General features: G+C 32.0%; 1 protein-coding gene across 1 annotated transcript in view; it reads right to left on the reverse strand.

Moving 5' to 3' along the window:
• Positions 1–13971, reverse strand: part of Dennd1b (DENN domain containing 1B) — a 292621-nt gene that overhangs the window by 135221 nt on the left and 143429 nt on the right. Inside the window, exon 6 of the mRNA XM_023707369.1 lies at positions 12252–12371. Within this exon, the coding sequence (XP_023563137.1) occupies positions 12252–12371 (120 nt within the window). The remainder of the gene's footprint in view (positions 1–12251; positions 12372–13971) is intronic.

The raw sequence follows: 13971 nt of genomic DNA on the forward strand, positions 1-13971 counted from the left end.
AGAGAGAGAGAGAGGAATTAATGCATATTGGTTCACACAGGTTGATCCAGAGAAGACAATTTTAAAAAGCTATTAAAAATTTTATGTATTATCTATTTTAGCTCCAAAAGATAAGGTCAAAATTCAAAGTGTTATTATAAAAGCTGTTCATTACATACGTCTATATTATGTTAGAATATCTAAAAGTGTTTAATGCTATTTCACAGTATCACTAAAAGCATTCATAAAATGAAACTCAATCACTATATTACACTAATTATTTGGTTATGGTTGTTACAGGGTCTAACTATGCAGCCTGGACTTACAGTGATCCTCCTGTTTTCAGCCTACCAGAGCTTGGATTACAGGCATGCGCCACCATGCCCAGACTCAGTGGTGGCTCAGCCCACCCTGGTGGCCAGGACAGCACAGTATATGATGCTGGGGATTGAACCATGGTCCCTGTGCTTGCCTGAGCTTGCCTAAGCAGACACTTTAGTCCACTGAGCTATCTCGTCGATGCTAAAACTAACATTAAAAGTTTTTTAAACTATCCAATTACAGTAATACATCATTTAATTACAAGTATCTATTGTGAGAAATACAGTTTTGGGAATATGGTCATTTTGACAATGTTGGTTCTTCCTATCCATGAACAAGGTAAATTTCTATTTTTGGAAATCCTCTTCAATCTTTTTTTTTTTTTGAAGAGTTTTGTAATTTTCACTTTATAAATCTTTTACTTTGTTTGTTAGATTAATTCCTAAGTATTTCATTTGTTTGGATATTATTATTAAGAGTGTTCTTTCTCTAATTTCTCTCTCAGTGTGATTGTGCACAGGAATGCTATTGATTTTTGGGTGCTGACTTTGTATCCTGCTACGCTACTGAATTTGTTTACTAATTTTAGGAGTCTCTTGGTGTAGTTTTTTAGGTCTTCCATGTTCAGTATCATGCCACTTGCAAATAATGATAATCTAACTTCATGCTTCCCAATTCTTATTCCTTTTATTTCTCTCTACTGTCTAATTGCTATGGCTAATGCCCAGTACTATATTGAATAGGAGTGATGAGAGTGGACATTCTTGTCTTGTACCTGACTTTAGAGTGAAAGCTTTCAGGTTTTAAAAACACTAACTCAGAGGCCGGGGAGATAGCTCAGGAGAATAAGCACTTGCCTGGCAAGCACAAGGGCCTGAGTTCAATCCCCAGTTACAAAAACACCAAAAAATTTAAATAAATAAATAAAAACACTAACCCTACTAGAAGAGAAAGTAGATAGATTTCTTAAAGACATATGGGTAGGCAAGGATTTAATGAACAAAATCCAACTGCATTAGAAATACTTCAAAGAATCAAAAACTGGTATCTCTTCTATTGAAAAGGTTTTGCATGCCAAAAGAAATCATGAATACAGTGAAAAAAAAACCCAAATTCAAAAAAATATTAATTAACAGTCACTCACACAAAGGACTTCTATCTAGAATATATAAAGAAATACAAAAAAAAAAAATCAGGTCTCAAAAATTCAAGGACTCAATCCAAAAATGGGCAGCTGAGATGAATATACACTTCTTAGAGAAAGAAATACAAATGGCAGTTAAATACATTTTTTTAAAAATTCAACAGCATTGGACATTAAAGAAATGCAAATTAAAACAACACTGAGATTCCGCCTCACCCCATAAAGAATGGTTATCCTCAAGAAATCAACTAATAACAAAAGGAGAGGCTGTGGGGAAAAAGGAACCCTTCTCCATTGTTGGTGGGTGTGTAGAAATCCACTTCCTCTACTACTTCTTCTGTAGAAATCAGTGTGGAGATTTCTCAAAAACTAGGATAGGACTAAAAGTACCATTCAACTCAGTTATTCCCATTCTGGGTATTTTTCCAGAAGGATTAAAAATATGCCACAGTGATATATGTGCAATCATGTTTATGCCAGCACAATTTGTCATAGCTAATTCTTGGAAACAATTCAACGCCGACCAACTGGGGAATGGGTAAAAAAAGAGTTTATACAATGGAATATTACTCAGCTATAAAAAAGATAAAAGAGGCTTTCATACGTAAATGGATGCAACTAGAGAGACTATGCTCATAAGTGAAATAAATAAGATCTGCATATGCAAACATCGTATTGTCTAATATAAGAACCTCAAAGAGTACATAAAATCTAAAAGGTACTATAGATACTAAATATTATTTTTATTGGTTATATATTACTTTCAATTTCCCTAAAACTGTGAAGATTAATTTTAGACCAATTTTCCACTAGGCTCCTAGTTTACACAGAGAAACTTAATTTTTTCGTGAGATTATTTATATTTGTGAAGTAATAAATGAATTAATAAATAATATTTGATGTATCCATGCTTAGATTACTTTAAGATACTTTAAAGTTCTCATTTGTGCTAGGTATTATGTTTATCTATTGAATTATTAACATTACAAACAGCCAAGAATATTAATTTTTCCTAAATTTCAATAAAACTAGCACTGTTTCAAAACAAGTTTTACCTTTAAGGGTATTTCCAACAGTCATATCTAAGGCCAAAATATACTTTTTACAGACCTGAGGATTATACCTCACTAGTTAGTTTTATGCCCATCTAGAGGATAGAATGTGGACTAACAATTATAGAACGCATGTACTAAAACAGTAGGACGTACAGAGAATAAAACTCCTTAGCATGAGCTGCATTTGTAGAGTATGTTGCGTACTTAGTATGTGTCACCTAAAGTGATTTCTCCTTTCATGTATAAATGTGACTAAATTAAGACAAGTTGTTCCACTTAGAAGGTATCTTAATATGGAATTTAATACGGTGAATGTTTAAATTGTTAAAAAAAATTATTATCGTACACATTGCCATTAATCTTCTTCAAAAATCCTCTTCCTCACTTGTTTACTCATTGTTCCTGCCACTTTATGAAGCAATAATTACAAATCTTCTTCCATGAGTGTGTTCAGTTGTGCTATCATGGCTGCCTCAATATACTAAATTGATTCAAAAATTTTACCTTTCATTGGTCATCTCAGCACTTGGGAGGCTGAGGCAGAAAGATTGTCATGAATTCAAGACCAGCCTGGGCTAGTCAGTTCAAGACCTGCTTGGACTACAATGCAAGACCCTGTATTAATAAACAAAAAAATGCCCCAAAAAAGAAAAAAAAATACTTTTACCTTTCGTGATTACATTGACTTTTTGACTTTGTTCAAGAGCCAGAAGTCATCCAGTGCCAGATCCAGTAAACCAGGCAGATGAGGACGGGCCACTGTGACTTTGCCAGCCTGCCTTTTCATTGGCTGGCATTCAGCAGAAGTATTCCTGGCTTATAAAGATGCTCACAAAAGAAGACTTCCGGGACTAGTCCAGAAAGTGCTAAGAATGATGGGATAAATATGGTCTAACTAAGGGAGAATATTTTGCAAGGAATTAATGTCAATGTGTCTTTTTTACTATAATATTTTTTCATTTAAACATTTCCTGCATATTTTGACCAAACCTAATCTCTTTGTTCACAGGCTACAAATGGCAAGTTTGGAATCAAAATTTTTAACAGCCTGCTTGAGCAATACAAGCTCAGTGTTCTATTGCATCCATTTCTAAAATATCCAGCTTCTGAATAAACATGTCTAATAGTCGACTTGCTATTTTTCAGGCACCTAAATAAACTCAGTGAGATTTATTCTACTTTAATTCTAAAACATCTTAGTTATAATTTCCACCTACTGCAGCAAACTTTTAACTCCTAAATTTGTTTGTGTAACGTTAAGATAATTTTTAATAACTTCTAAATTACTTTAGTTTAGATGGGTAAATCTCAAGTATAATTAGATCCTTTCCTGTAACAGTTTGGTACTTCTAATTTTAAGGTTTGATATTGCTTTGGTTCATTAATGTGGCTACAAAATTTTGAAAAGAGCTTAACTGCAACATGGGACAAAATGCTTTCCAAAATAAAATAATTCCATCAGCAGTCTGAATATACATTTAAACTCAATCAGAAGACCCAGAACTACCTAATCCAAGTTAAATGTTGTTCAATATTTTATTTGTGAAACAGTGAGACGCTCAAAGTTTTTTTGTATCACTCCCTGATACACTAGTAAGCACTATCATCATAAAGAACAGAGTGTAAGGACCGGGGAGATAGCTCAGTAGAATAAATGCCTGCCTCACAAGCGCAGGGTCCTGAGTTCAATCCCTGGTATCATTAAAAAAAAAAAAGAGTACAGTCAAATATATCATATACATGTTCTCTGTGACCATGGTAGTTCTTAGTGATAACTAGCTCCTCGTAAAGAGCATGAATCAGTGACACTTTGTAATAAAAACGTTTATTTCAAAGTGGGGGAACTAATCTGTAACCTAACCATGTTCCTAGAAAAGTCAAAAAAGCAAAGACATTTCTATTGCAAACAGGCAAGCATGTAGAGCAGAGGGTGCTACCTGCAAGCTGCAGGCAGGCAGCCCAAAGACCTATCTTGGGAGTCAGCATAGTTTTGTAGTTATAGTTGTTGTTTAATTATGTTCTCAATTAAACATCCAGTAATGTACTGAAAAAAATCTATTTCCTTTTCCTCTATAAATAAAAACTGAAATACTAGTCACAAATTCTTCTCTGTACAATTAGTACAGTGAGAAGTGGCACCTATCTTTGAATGTGCCGTATGCTACATAGACCACTAACTTAGCCCAGTTGAGTGGCCTACCTGGTCCTGTGGTTAACTAAATTCACAGCCTGTTGTGAATTCAGTTAAAGCAACTGCTCAGCAGGAAATCCCACTACTAGTTTTCTTTTCTGACAGAAAACTTGTTCAGGATATACAACCGAGTGCAGTTTCAGTATTTTAAATAGATTCCACTTTACATTTTAAATCAAAACGTCGGAAAAATAACATCCTTTATTTTAAAAAAGAAAACTATGCCCAAAACTTTTGATTTGAATATAAAATGCATATCTATAAAACATTCTAAGTTTAGCGTGAACTCTAGCCTCATGTTTTTGTTTTTCTGATTGCACATGTAATTTTCACACACTGTGTGCTCAACACAAGGAGCTACCATACAACTTCCTGAACTAATTACCAGTACACTAAAGCATTTTCCCCTCAAACTTACACACACTCAAAGGTGGGCAATATCTGTTTTTACCAGTGTACGTTTGTAATACAGAATAATAGGAAGCATTTTAGTATACTGGAACATGCACATACCGTGACTGTCTACCTCCCCACTACCCACTCGCCCTTTTGCCTTCCTTCCCAATTCCTTTCCACTTCACTAAAACCTATCTTCTGGTTTGTACTTGTTTCACATTTACAAAAATCTATTTTCATGAAAAGATCACAAAAATCTTATAAAATTAAAAACAATACTATGAAGATTGAATGTACTTACTTGAATATTTAAAAGTAAAAATATAATTTAACAAAAACTATGAATATCATAATATTCCAAACAAATGTGAAATAAATACTTTAGGACAATTATTTTAAAACAAAAAGAGAATAAAGTTCATATATAAAATTATTTTCTTAATTTTATATTAAGACATAAGGCAAAATGCAGACATAGACAGAAAGAGAGATAGAGACCCAGATCCAGGTTTAGACACACAGATTGTAGGAAAGCATGAGTCCGCCTTGCAGCGTAAGACTTCCTCTCACATTTGTACTTCCACCACAGAGCTGATAAAACTTTTATATTCAAAAGTCAAAGGTTAAATAAAGAAAAGGAAATGTTCTTCATCAAATAGGCAGGTAACCACTAATAGTCTAAGTGATCAGCAGGAACCTAACTTATACTAATCAAATAAAACTAAGGAAACTGCTTTTCCGTAGAAAAACGTCTAATGTCTAGAGGCTGTTTTTTTCTGCCTGGAAAATTGACACAAAATGTGTAAAATTGAAACATTCTGCTTTGAAGGGATTTGCTCAAAGGAAGACTGTGAAAGCTTTAAGTTTGGTATGAGTTAAAGGGAGCAAAGGGAACTACAAAGGCCCCAAACATAAATCTGTCTTCCTTATTAGAGTATTTCATTTTGAATCCTTGGCGACAATTTTATAGTTGTAAAATTATGTTAATCAAATTAAGAATAAAAGGCATTTCTAGCATTTTTGCTAGAATATGTAAGCAATTCCATATACAAATTTTAAATTAGTAATAATCTCACGATATTTTTGAAATCATATTAAACTAAGACAGACGTTTTAAGAGAAACAACTAAAGTACATAACAGTGGTTGAAAACTATTTGGGGCTGGGGTGATGGCTTAGTAGAATAAGTGCTTCCCTAGCAAACTCAAGGGTCTGAGTTCAATCCCCAGTTCTGCCAAAAAAAACCAGCCTAAGTATTAAATGTTGTATTACACAGATCAAAATTCTAATTTTTCTTTCAGGGAGTCAAGAAAATGAATGCAAATCCAATATAAACTAACTTTCAAATAGTATAGCAAAAACTAAGAGAAAGAATGCCTGTTTTATGGTATTTTGTATAAATTCTCACTTAGAACTTGAATATAAATCCAAATTTTGGGGGCCAGGGATACAGCTCAATGGCATAAGTCCTTGCCTGGCAAGTGCAAGGTCCTGAGTTTGGTCCCTGGTACCACCAAAAAAAAAAAAAAAGCCAAATTGTTTTAGAGCTCTTAAGAGCATGATTCAAGAGAAAAGCGACTTTAATACCTTATATACAAATATCCAACTTAAAATTCAAGGAATAGTGTTAAAAATATTATATGAAGCTTATTTAGCAGAAAATTTGATCATAATAAACAAAAACCAAATGATCTTGACATTTGTTGACATCTTTTATTACCATTAACATTTAACTTTTACTCCTGCTACTCAAAAATTAAACCAACAAAGTTAATTTTTGAAAAAAAGTTAAATTTTGCTTGTTTTTAAAAGTGTTCCGTCAATTGTACTGCTTTATTTTATAATAAAATATCTTAAAATTCTTTACATATTTATGACTTTAATTACTACATTAAAATAACCTAGAATATTTTAAACTTGAATTATCAAAAAAATTCAAGAGATATTTAAAACACTTTTTAATAGATATAGATATAGATATATAGATATAGATATAGATATAGATATAGATATAGATATATCACTGAAGCACAACTCCACACAGACACAATAACTAAAAGTGGGAAGGTTTGGCAAAGGAAAGAAATCTGGTAACAACAGTGAAAATTTTCTATTGCTCAGAATACTTTAGAGAATACAGGAAAGAATACCAATTATTTACCCAAGAATCTTAATTCACTGGCTAATGAGAACGTACACTGCATAATCAAAACTAGTGTTATCTGACAACAAAACACGTAAAGATAGACTACGCTTTAATATAAATGTACTAATCTTACCCAAATCATAACTTCAAGAACAAGGTAATAACAAAAGTGATAATAAATGTAAAGATCTAAGTAAATGATTTACACTGAAACTAGAAAATAATATTTGTGTGTTATCTCAATGGATAGGGAAGGAGAAAAAATCCCAACTATCAGATTAAGTATGTGCAGAAACTCTGGGCATTTATGAAATGTAATATAAAAGTTTATGAGATATTTAAAATATCTTTGTGTATTTTACTAATTATAAATAGACTAAAGGTAATTATTTAGTTAAATATCCTATAAATATCAAACTAAAAATTTTTAAATATATGTCTTACAAAAATAAGACTACTAAATGAATGCATTCACTGTGTATCACTAATATAATGGACTCTTATTTTTTTACTGTTAATCTTCCAAAAATTTTCTGATAAAATGGTATATCACTTTTGTTATCAGAAAATATTGTTAAACACATATATATGACTTGTTTACACAAGTATTTTATTATAGTCCTCAAAAAATCTTAGCCTTATTAGGTACATAAATTCTAAGTCTAAAACACTCGGTCAAAAATACATCGCAAACATCGGTCTAAATCTTTGGCAGCCACTGGTTAATATTCAAAACGGCAGTGGTCCATCCTCTCTCCCACACCACTGGAAGGAGCACAACCTGTTATAAAGAAAACTGGCCTATAAATTAAAGACTTCATTGCACAAACAATTCTATGAGTAACTCATCAAATACTCCTGCCTTCCCCCACTCCTTCAAAAACATAACTACTCATCTAGTGCATAGTTTCATGAAACATGTTGCTTTATATATAATATCACACATCTCTCTCCTGCATCTTAATCCTGTATGTTACGTGCAGTGAAATTCAATGAGTACTGATGGAAAATGGGGAAGTAGAACCTAGTTTTAAGTAGAGCAGCATTCCTTTGGCCAACTCATACAGCATTTTCTACCAGATTGAACATCTTACATTGAAATTACAGAAAAACACTAATATCTAGCTCCAAGAGGGTCACAGTCATCCCACCTGCAATCGTTTTGCTTTAAAAGATCATTCCCGTTGTGAGGCTGATTTTCAGAAACACAAGACAAAATGTCTCCTTCCCCATTCTTAACTCTGCTACAAGCGAAATGATCAAGTTAATACATTAAAGTGCCTACAGTAAAAGGCATCATCCTGCAAGCACTCTAAATACTGTAGGTGACAAAAAATGATCTAGATAGAGTCCTACTATGTAGATCTATATATTCATTATCTATATAATGATATCTGAAACTTTTGAGTTAGAAAAAACTGACAAAAATCATTTTCTGCATTAAATGAATAAATGCATAAACATATAAATTAGAAAATACTGGGAGCATACCCTTCTAAACTTTTAATAATTACATATTCATTCATGAATTCATAATGATTTGTTATGCGTTAGCATAACAAATGCATATGTATGATACATACATATAGAAGCATACAGACATAACTGGCTGTGAAGAACACAAACATAAAACATATTACTTTTAAGCTTTTCATAAATATTACTTTAAAAAAATATGACTTTGAGCCAAGAATCATGGGATTTTTAAAAATGTGACAGATAATATTAAATTTCCCTGAAAAAGTTTATGCGATTATAGTCTTAGAAATAACCTATTAAATGCATGTATTTATAAGCTTTTTTAAGAAACTGTTTTCAATCTGCCAATCTTAATGCGCTGGTTTATTTTCCCTTCAGTAAGGGGGAGCACCTTTCATAAATTAATAAGATACTTGCATTTTTGTAAGATTTTCAGACACTCATTTTTCTATCTTTTCTTATTAGTTTGTAGGTGCTTGTTACATAATGCAGCCATTAGCCTCTGTTATAGTGGCTGTGAACATATTTCTACCAGTTTATTACTTGTACTTTAAGTTTTATTATTATATTTGTCACCAAATAAAAGTTTTCATCATCATTATGTGTTAAAACAAAACACCATCAATCCATAGGGCTTCTATATTCCATGTCAGATATAGAAAGTTTCTCACTGCCACAGTCATTTTTTCTAATATATTTAGGTTTTTATCATTCCCTTCAACAATTATAAATTGTTGTATAACAACAATGTATAACCTACATTATAGAGAACTACCAAACCGGATGAATAAATCAGGGCTCAAGCCACCTTTATTTCTTTCAACAAATCACATACAGAGGTTTGTTAAAATTATTTCCCAAGCGATAACTCATTTTAGCTTACAGATATTTACTTATCCATAACAATTTTCAAAATAAGTTTCTGAATTCCATAACATTTGAATTCTCCTTTCATTAATAAAACTAAATAGTTATGTAATTTACTGGCTACTTTTTACTTATACACAGAAACACCTTAGCACACTGACTTTCAGAATCAAGATTTAAACATGCCATTTGCTCTTAAGGCATAAATACTGTTGTAATTATGAAGAGGAAAGGAAGGTGGAGGATAGAACTTTTTCAATGGAACATTTCCTTCCATAATTTTTCCATACAGCTTTGACGTTTCCTATTTTTATCTACCAGAAAGCGCTATCTAATGACAAAATAAATGATTAAATATGAAAACAATCTTAAGATATGATACACTTATCAATGATGCTTATTGTCAAAGGTCACCTTTATCAACATATAATTTGACTTTGATATATTACTACAGTGATGCTATATAGCCATATTTTTTACAAGTAAAACTATTTCTAATTCAAAGGGTACTGCAAGATGTTCTTTCATGTGTACACGTTTGGAGCCAAGATAAAAATATCTTAGTTACTCTAATTGTTTTAGGATCTGATTCCTGCAAATTAGTGAAAAGTAAATTGTCAATATGTACATTCTGTCTTTCAGTCATTTAATAGCTATAGCTTGTAAGTATTCTGAAGCAATAATGGCTTTCCTAAACATAAGCACTATAAGCAAATTTATGCAGACTAGTCTGAATATAATTATTTATTATTAACAGATTCAAAATATATTGAGTTCAAAGCACTAAAAATGTATGAATTATTTCATTTAAAATAACATCAAGAATGTAATCTGAAGACTGAAATAAGGTATAAAACATACATCCAAATATAGAAAAATAACATCTATATTACCTATAATCTATCCTCAAATGGTCAAATAGTCAAGAGAAAGAACAATAATGACAAAGAAATAAAGGAAAAGAGTGTACTGACAGAGAAAAAGACAGAAAGGCGAGAAAGATGCCTGTTAACTGATGAATCTATCTGATGTCAACACGACTTCATTATACTATTGCAATTTCTCTCTGAATTTGGATTGTTTTAATGAAGTTTTCAAAAATCGGTAAACAGGGGGCAGGGGAGATGGCTCAGTGGAATAAGCACTTCCCTGGCAAGCTCAAGGGCCTGAGTTCAATCCCCGGTTCCACCAAAAATAAATAAATAAATAAAAATCGGTAAACATGACAAAAGAGCACAAATAGCTTTGGGTTTTCTTAGGACAAAGTTGTCTGGGACTGTGTGCATGAGGTTATGCTCCCCGTTGAACTATAGCTTTAAAATTTTAGCATGAGACACAATGATAACAGAAGTTCACCCCAACTACCCCCATGACACCACCCTGTCCCTACTGCACAGCCACCTGCTCCAAGTTAGAAAAGTCAACCTACAGTTTAAGTGTGAGACTTTTCTGGATAAAGCACACGTTTTAAATACAATTATTATAAAGATTTCTCTTAAAAGAAAATGAAGACTTATTTATTCTATCACCTAGAAAGCAGTTAAGCATTTAGTCCTAAATAAAAATTGAAAAAATTCCCCAGCTCCAATAAATGTCCTGGATTTAATAATACTTCACTCACAATAAATCTGACAAATGTAGCTAAATAGCAAGTGAATAGAGTAAACATCGACTTTATACTGATTTTGTGTAATATGTTAATTCATTAGTTAAATGTTAACTCTTCTTTAGAAGCATTGCTACAGAATCTAGTTGATTGACACCCATATTATAACAGCATCCAGTCCTGTTTTTACAGATTACATCTGAGTTTCTGATACATCAGGATACATTACAGGAATCCTAACCAATGCATTGTATCCCTTATCCTCAAAAGCCAGCAACTCAAATATGATTTCTATTGGCAGGAAACATTCTCTCTTACTACTTTCTGAATGAAGTCTCATCATAGAAACCACTGAGTCAGGACAGGTTGGAACTACAGAAACTAGCAAGTCCATGACATTTAATTTTTAAAACCTGCCATTTAATTTTAGCTTATTGCTGCCATTTGGGGAGTGCAGGATCATAATTAGTAAACATATACATTTCTCATAAGGAAATTAGAAATATAGAATGTACACAATACTTTCTAAGTGAATGAGATTAATGATGTTTTTTAACAGTCTTAAAATACCTGGTAGAAAACAAACACTTGAATCTTTAGTCTACATAACCAGTTTACAACCCTTGCCTTAAAGCAACAATTCAGCTGCAAAACTCAAAGTTATGGTTATTGACAGAAAAGAGCATATGTTAATTTATTGAAATATTTGGATCATCTTTAATATAAGCAATACATACACTATTTAAACTTGTGTTTTAATGTTTAATTTGCAAAAATAAATCCACAAAAATCTAATCTTTAAAAGACTAAATTCTTTAGAGAAGAATTCCACTATATTACTAATAAATCTTTACACCTACCTGATTCTGCATATAAAAGTAAAAAAAAAATTACTTTTCAACCAACTTGACGTCAGACAAAGCAAGCTTTAAAATTATAGTAGGCTTTTTAGGTTTTATTTTTTGGCATCTAAGCCAAACATCCAAATGACAACAAAAGAAACAACATACAAAAGAAAGATACGGCTCATCTGGTTGACAGCCAACTTTTTCATTACAATTACTCACCTAAGGATGCATAAACAAATTTTGCCTCCTGATGTGAGCCTGCAGAATCCAAATCTCTGTTTACTTTCAATGTCAGTCAATACAAAGGTAAAGTGCTGTCCAACTTGATTTTGAGACACCCTAAAATACAATAACATTATAAAAAATTAATCTCGGCATGACAATTTTCTTAAGGAAAAACAAATCCAAGAATATACATGGTGGAGTTTTCCACAACTGATTTTCAATTGGTTGTTGAAGTTAGAATTCTGCTTTTTCTCTAAAACTAGAGTATGAATGTGAAATGAGTAAATTAAGTCATGAATCACATGGCAAAATAAGGTATAATACTTTATAGGTATATAATTCGGTATATACTAATTCCTAACTAGAAAACCAAAGGGACATTTGCCAGAAGTTTTCTAAAGCTTAAAAGTGCCTATAAAATATTTTAAGTCATTAAAATACTTTTACCTCAACTTAAAAAGCTATACAAAGTAAATCTTTGGGCCCACAGTAGCTTCTCTTTTTCCAGTTATTCTGACTGCCACGGTTATTAACTGCTTAGATAGCAAATCATGTTTTAAAATCCAGTGGCAGCCACCACCAATTCTGCTTCATTGCTTCTTCTGTTGACATTCTTATCCAACAAAGTACCATACAAAACACTATTGGTGTTTAGCATTTACTTTAAGAGTTATCAACATATTGAGGATTAAATTTCCAAATACAAATATGACTATGATTCTACCAAAGAAGTATATTGGCTAAGCTACAAAGGATTCTAGCTAATTTTGAACTATCATAGTGACATAATATGTGTTAGACCACAGTATGAAGAACAATCTAAATCAGTGGACAAAATCTTTACATATTATGTCTGTATACTGGCCATAATTTTGGTATTAGATAACCTAATTTCTGGTTTCTTGTCCCAAAATACAGTACCCATAACACATGAACTTTAGTTTTAAAACAGTACAAGGAGTGTGGAAAAGAAAATAAATTATTACCAATGTACCAATACTATTTTTCAGAAAATACTGCATTGCAAATGCTTAATATTTTAGAAATAAACTGTGATATGAATATTTTTTATAATTTCTACAAATTCCAAATAAATCTCACCCAGTGAATAATATGTCCTCTAGCACTCAAAGTTTACAATATCCTTTGCTAACTTTTCTTCTTTTTTTTTTCCCTATTATTGATGTTCAAAAGGTACCTTTGAAGATGGGAGTGGATAAATGGTTCGCCAGCAATTAGTAAACAAGAAGTATCATTCCTCAGAAATACTTATTTTATCAATTGGCTCATCATCATTAATACAGTAAAATTTTGGAGTCTCACTAATCTTTATCAAAATATTTCCCTATAATAATTTTGTTTTAAGAATAACCATACTCATTAAGAAAACTGAGTATGAAAAACAGTAAGTAACCTGTCATTAGATAGATTACAAGAATATATATTCTATTAAATTCTGACTCAATACACATAGTTCATCCAGTATTTGTTCAATAAACTGCAAACACAGTAGGATTTTCACAACTGCTAAGAAGCCTTCCATAATGCTGCACTACTTCTATGAAGTTGTTCTTGGGAGACACCTGGCCATGAGCTGGACATCATGCAGATGGTCTTTTCAATTAGGATGAAGTGAGAGAAACACAAGGATGCATACATCTAACTTCACAAGCTACTATCTGAACATTCAGAACAAGGACATGTTCTTCCTGCT

The sequence above is a fragment of the Octodon degus genome, unplaced genomic scaffold, assembly GCF_000260255.1.
Source record: "Octodon degus isolate 3935 unplaced genomic scaffold, OctDeg1.0 scaffold00009, whole genome shotgun sequence".
Lineage (NCBI taxonomy): Eukaryota > Metazoa > Chordata > Mammalia > Rodentia > Octodontidae > Octodon > Octodon degus.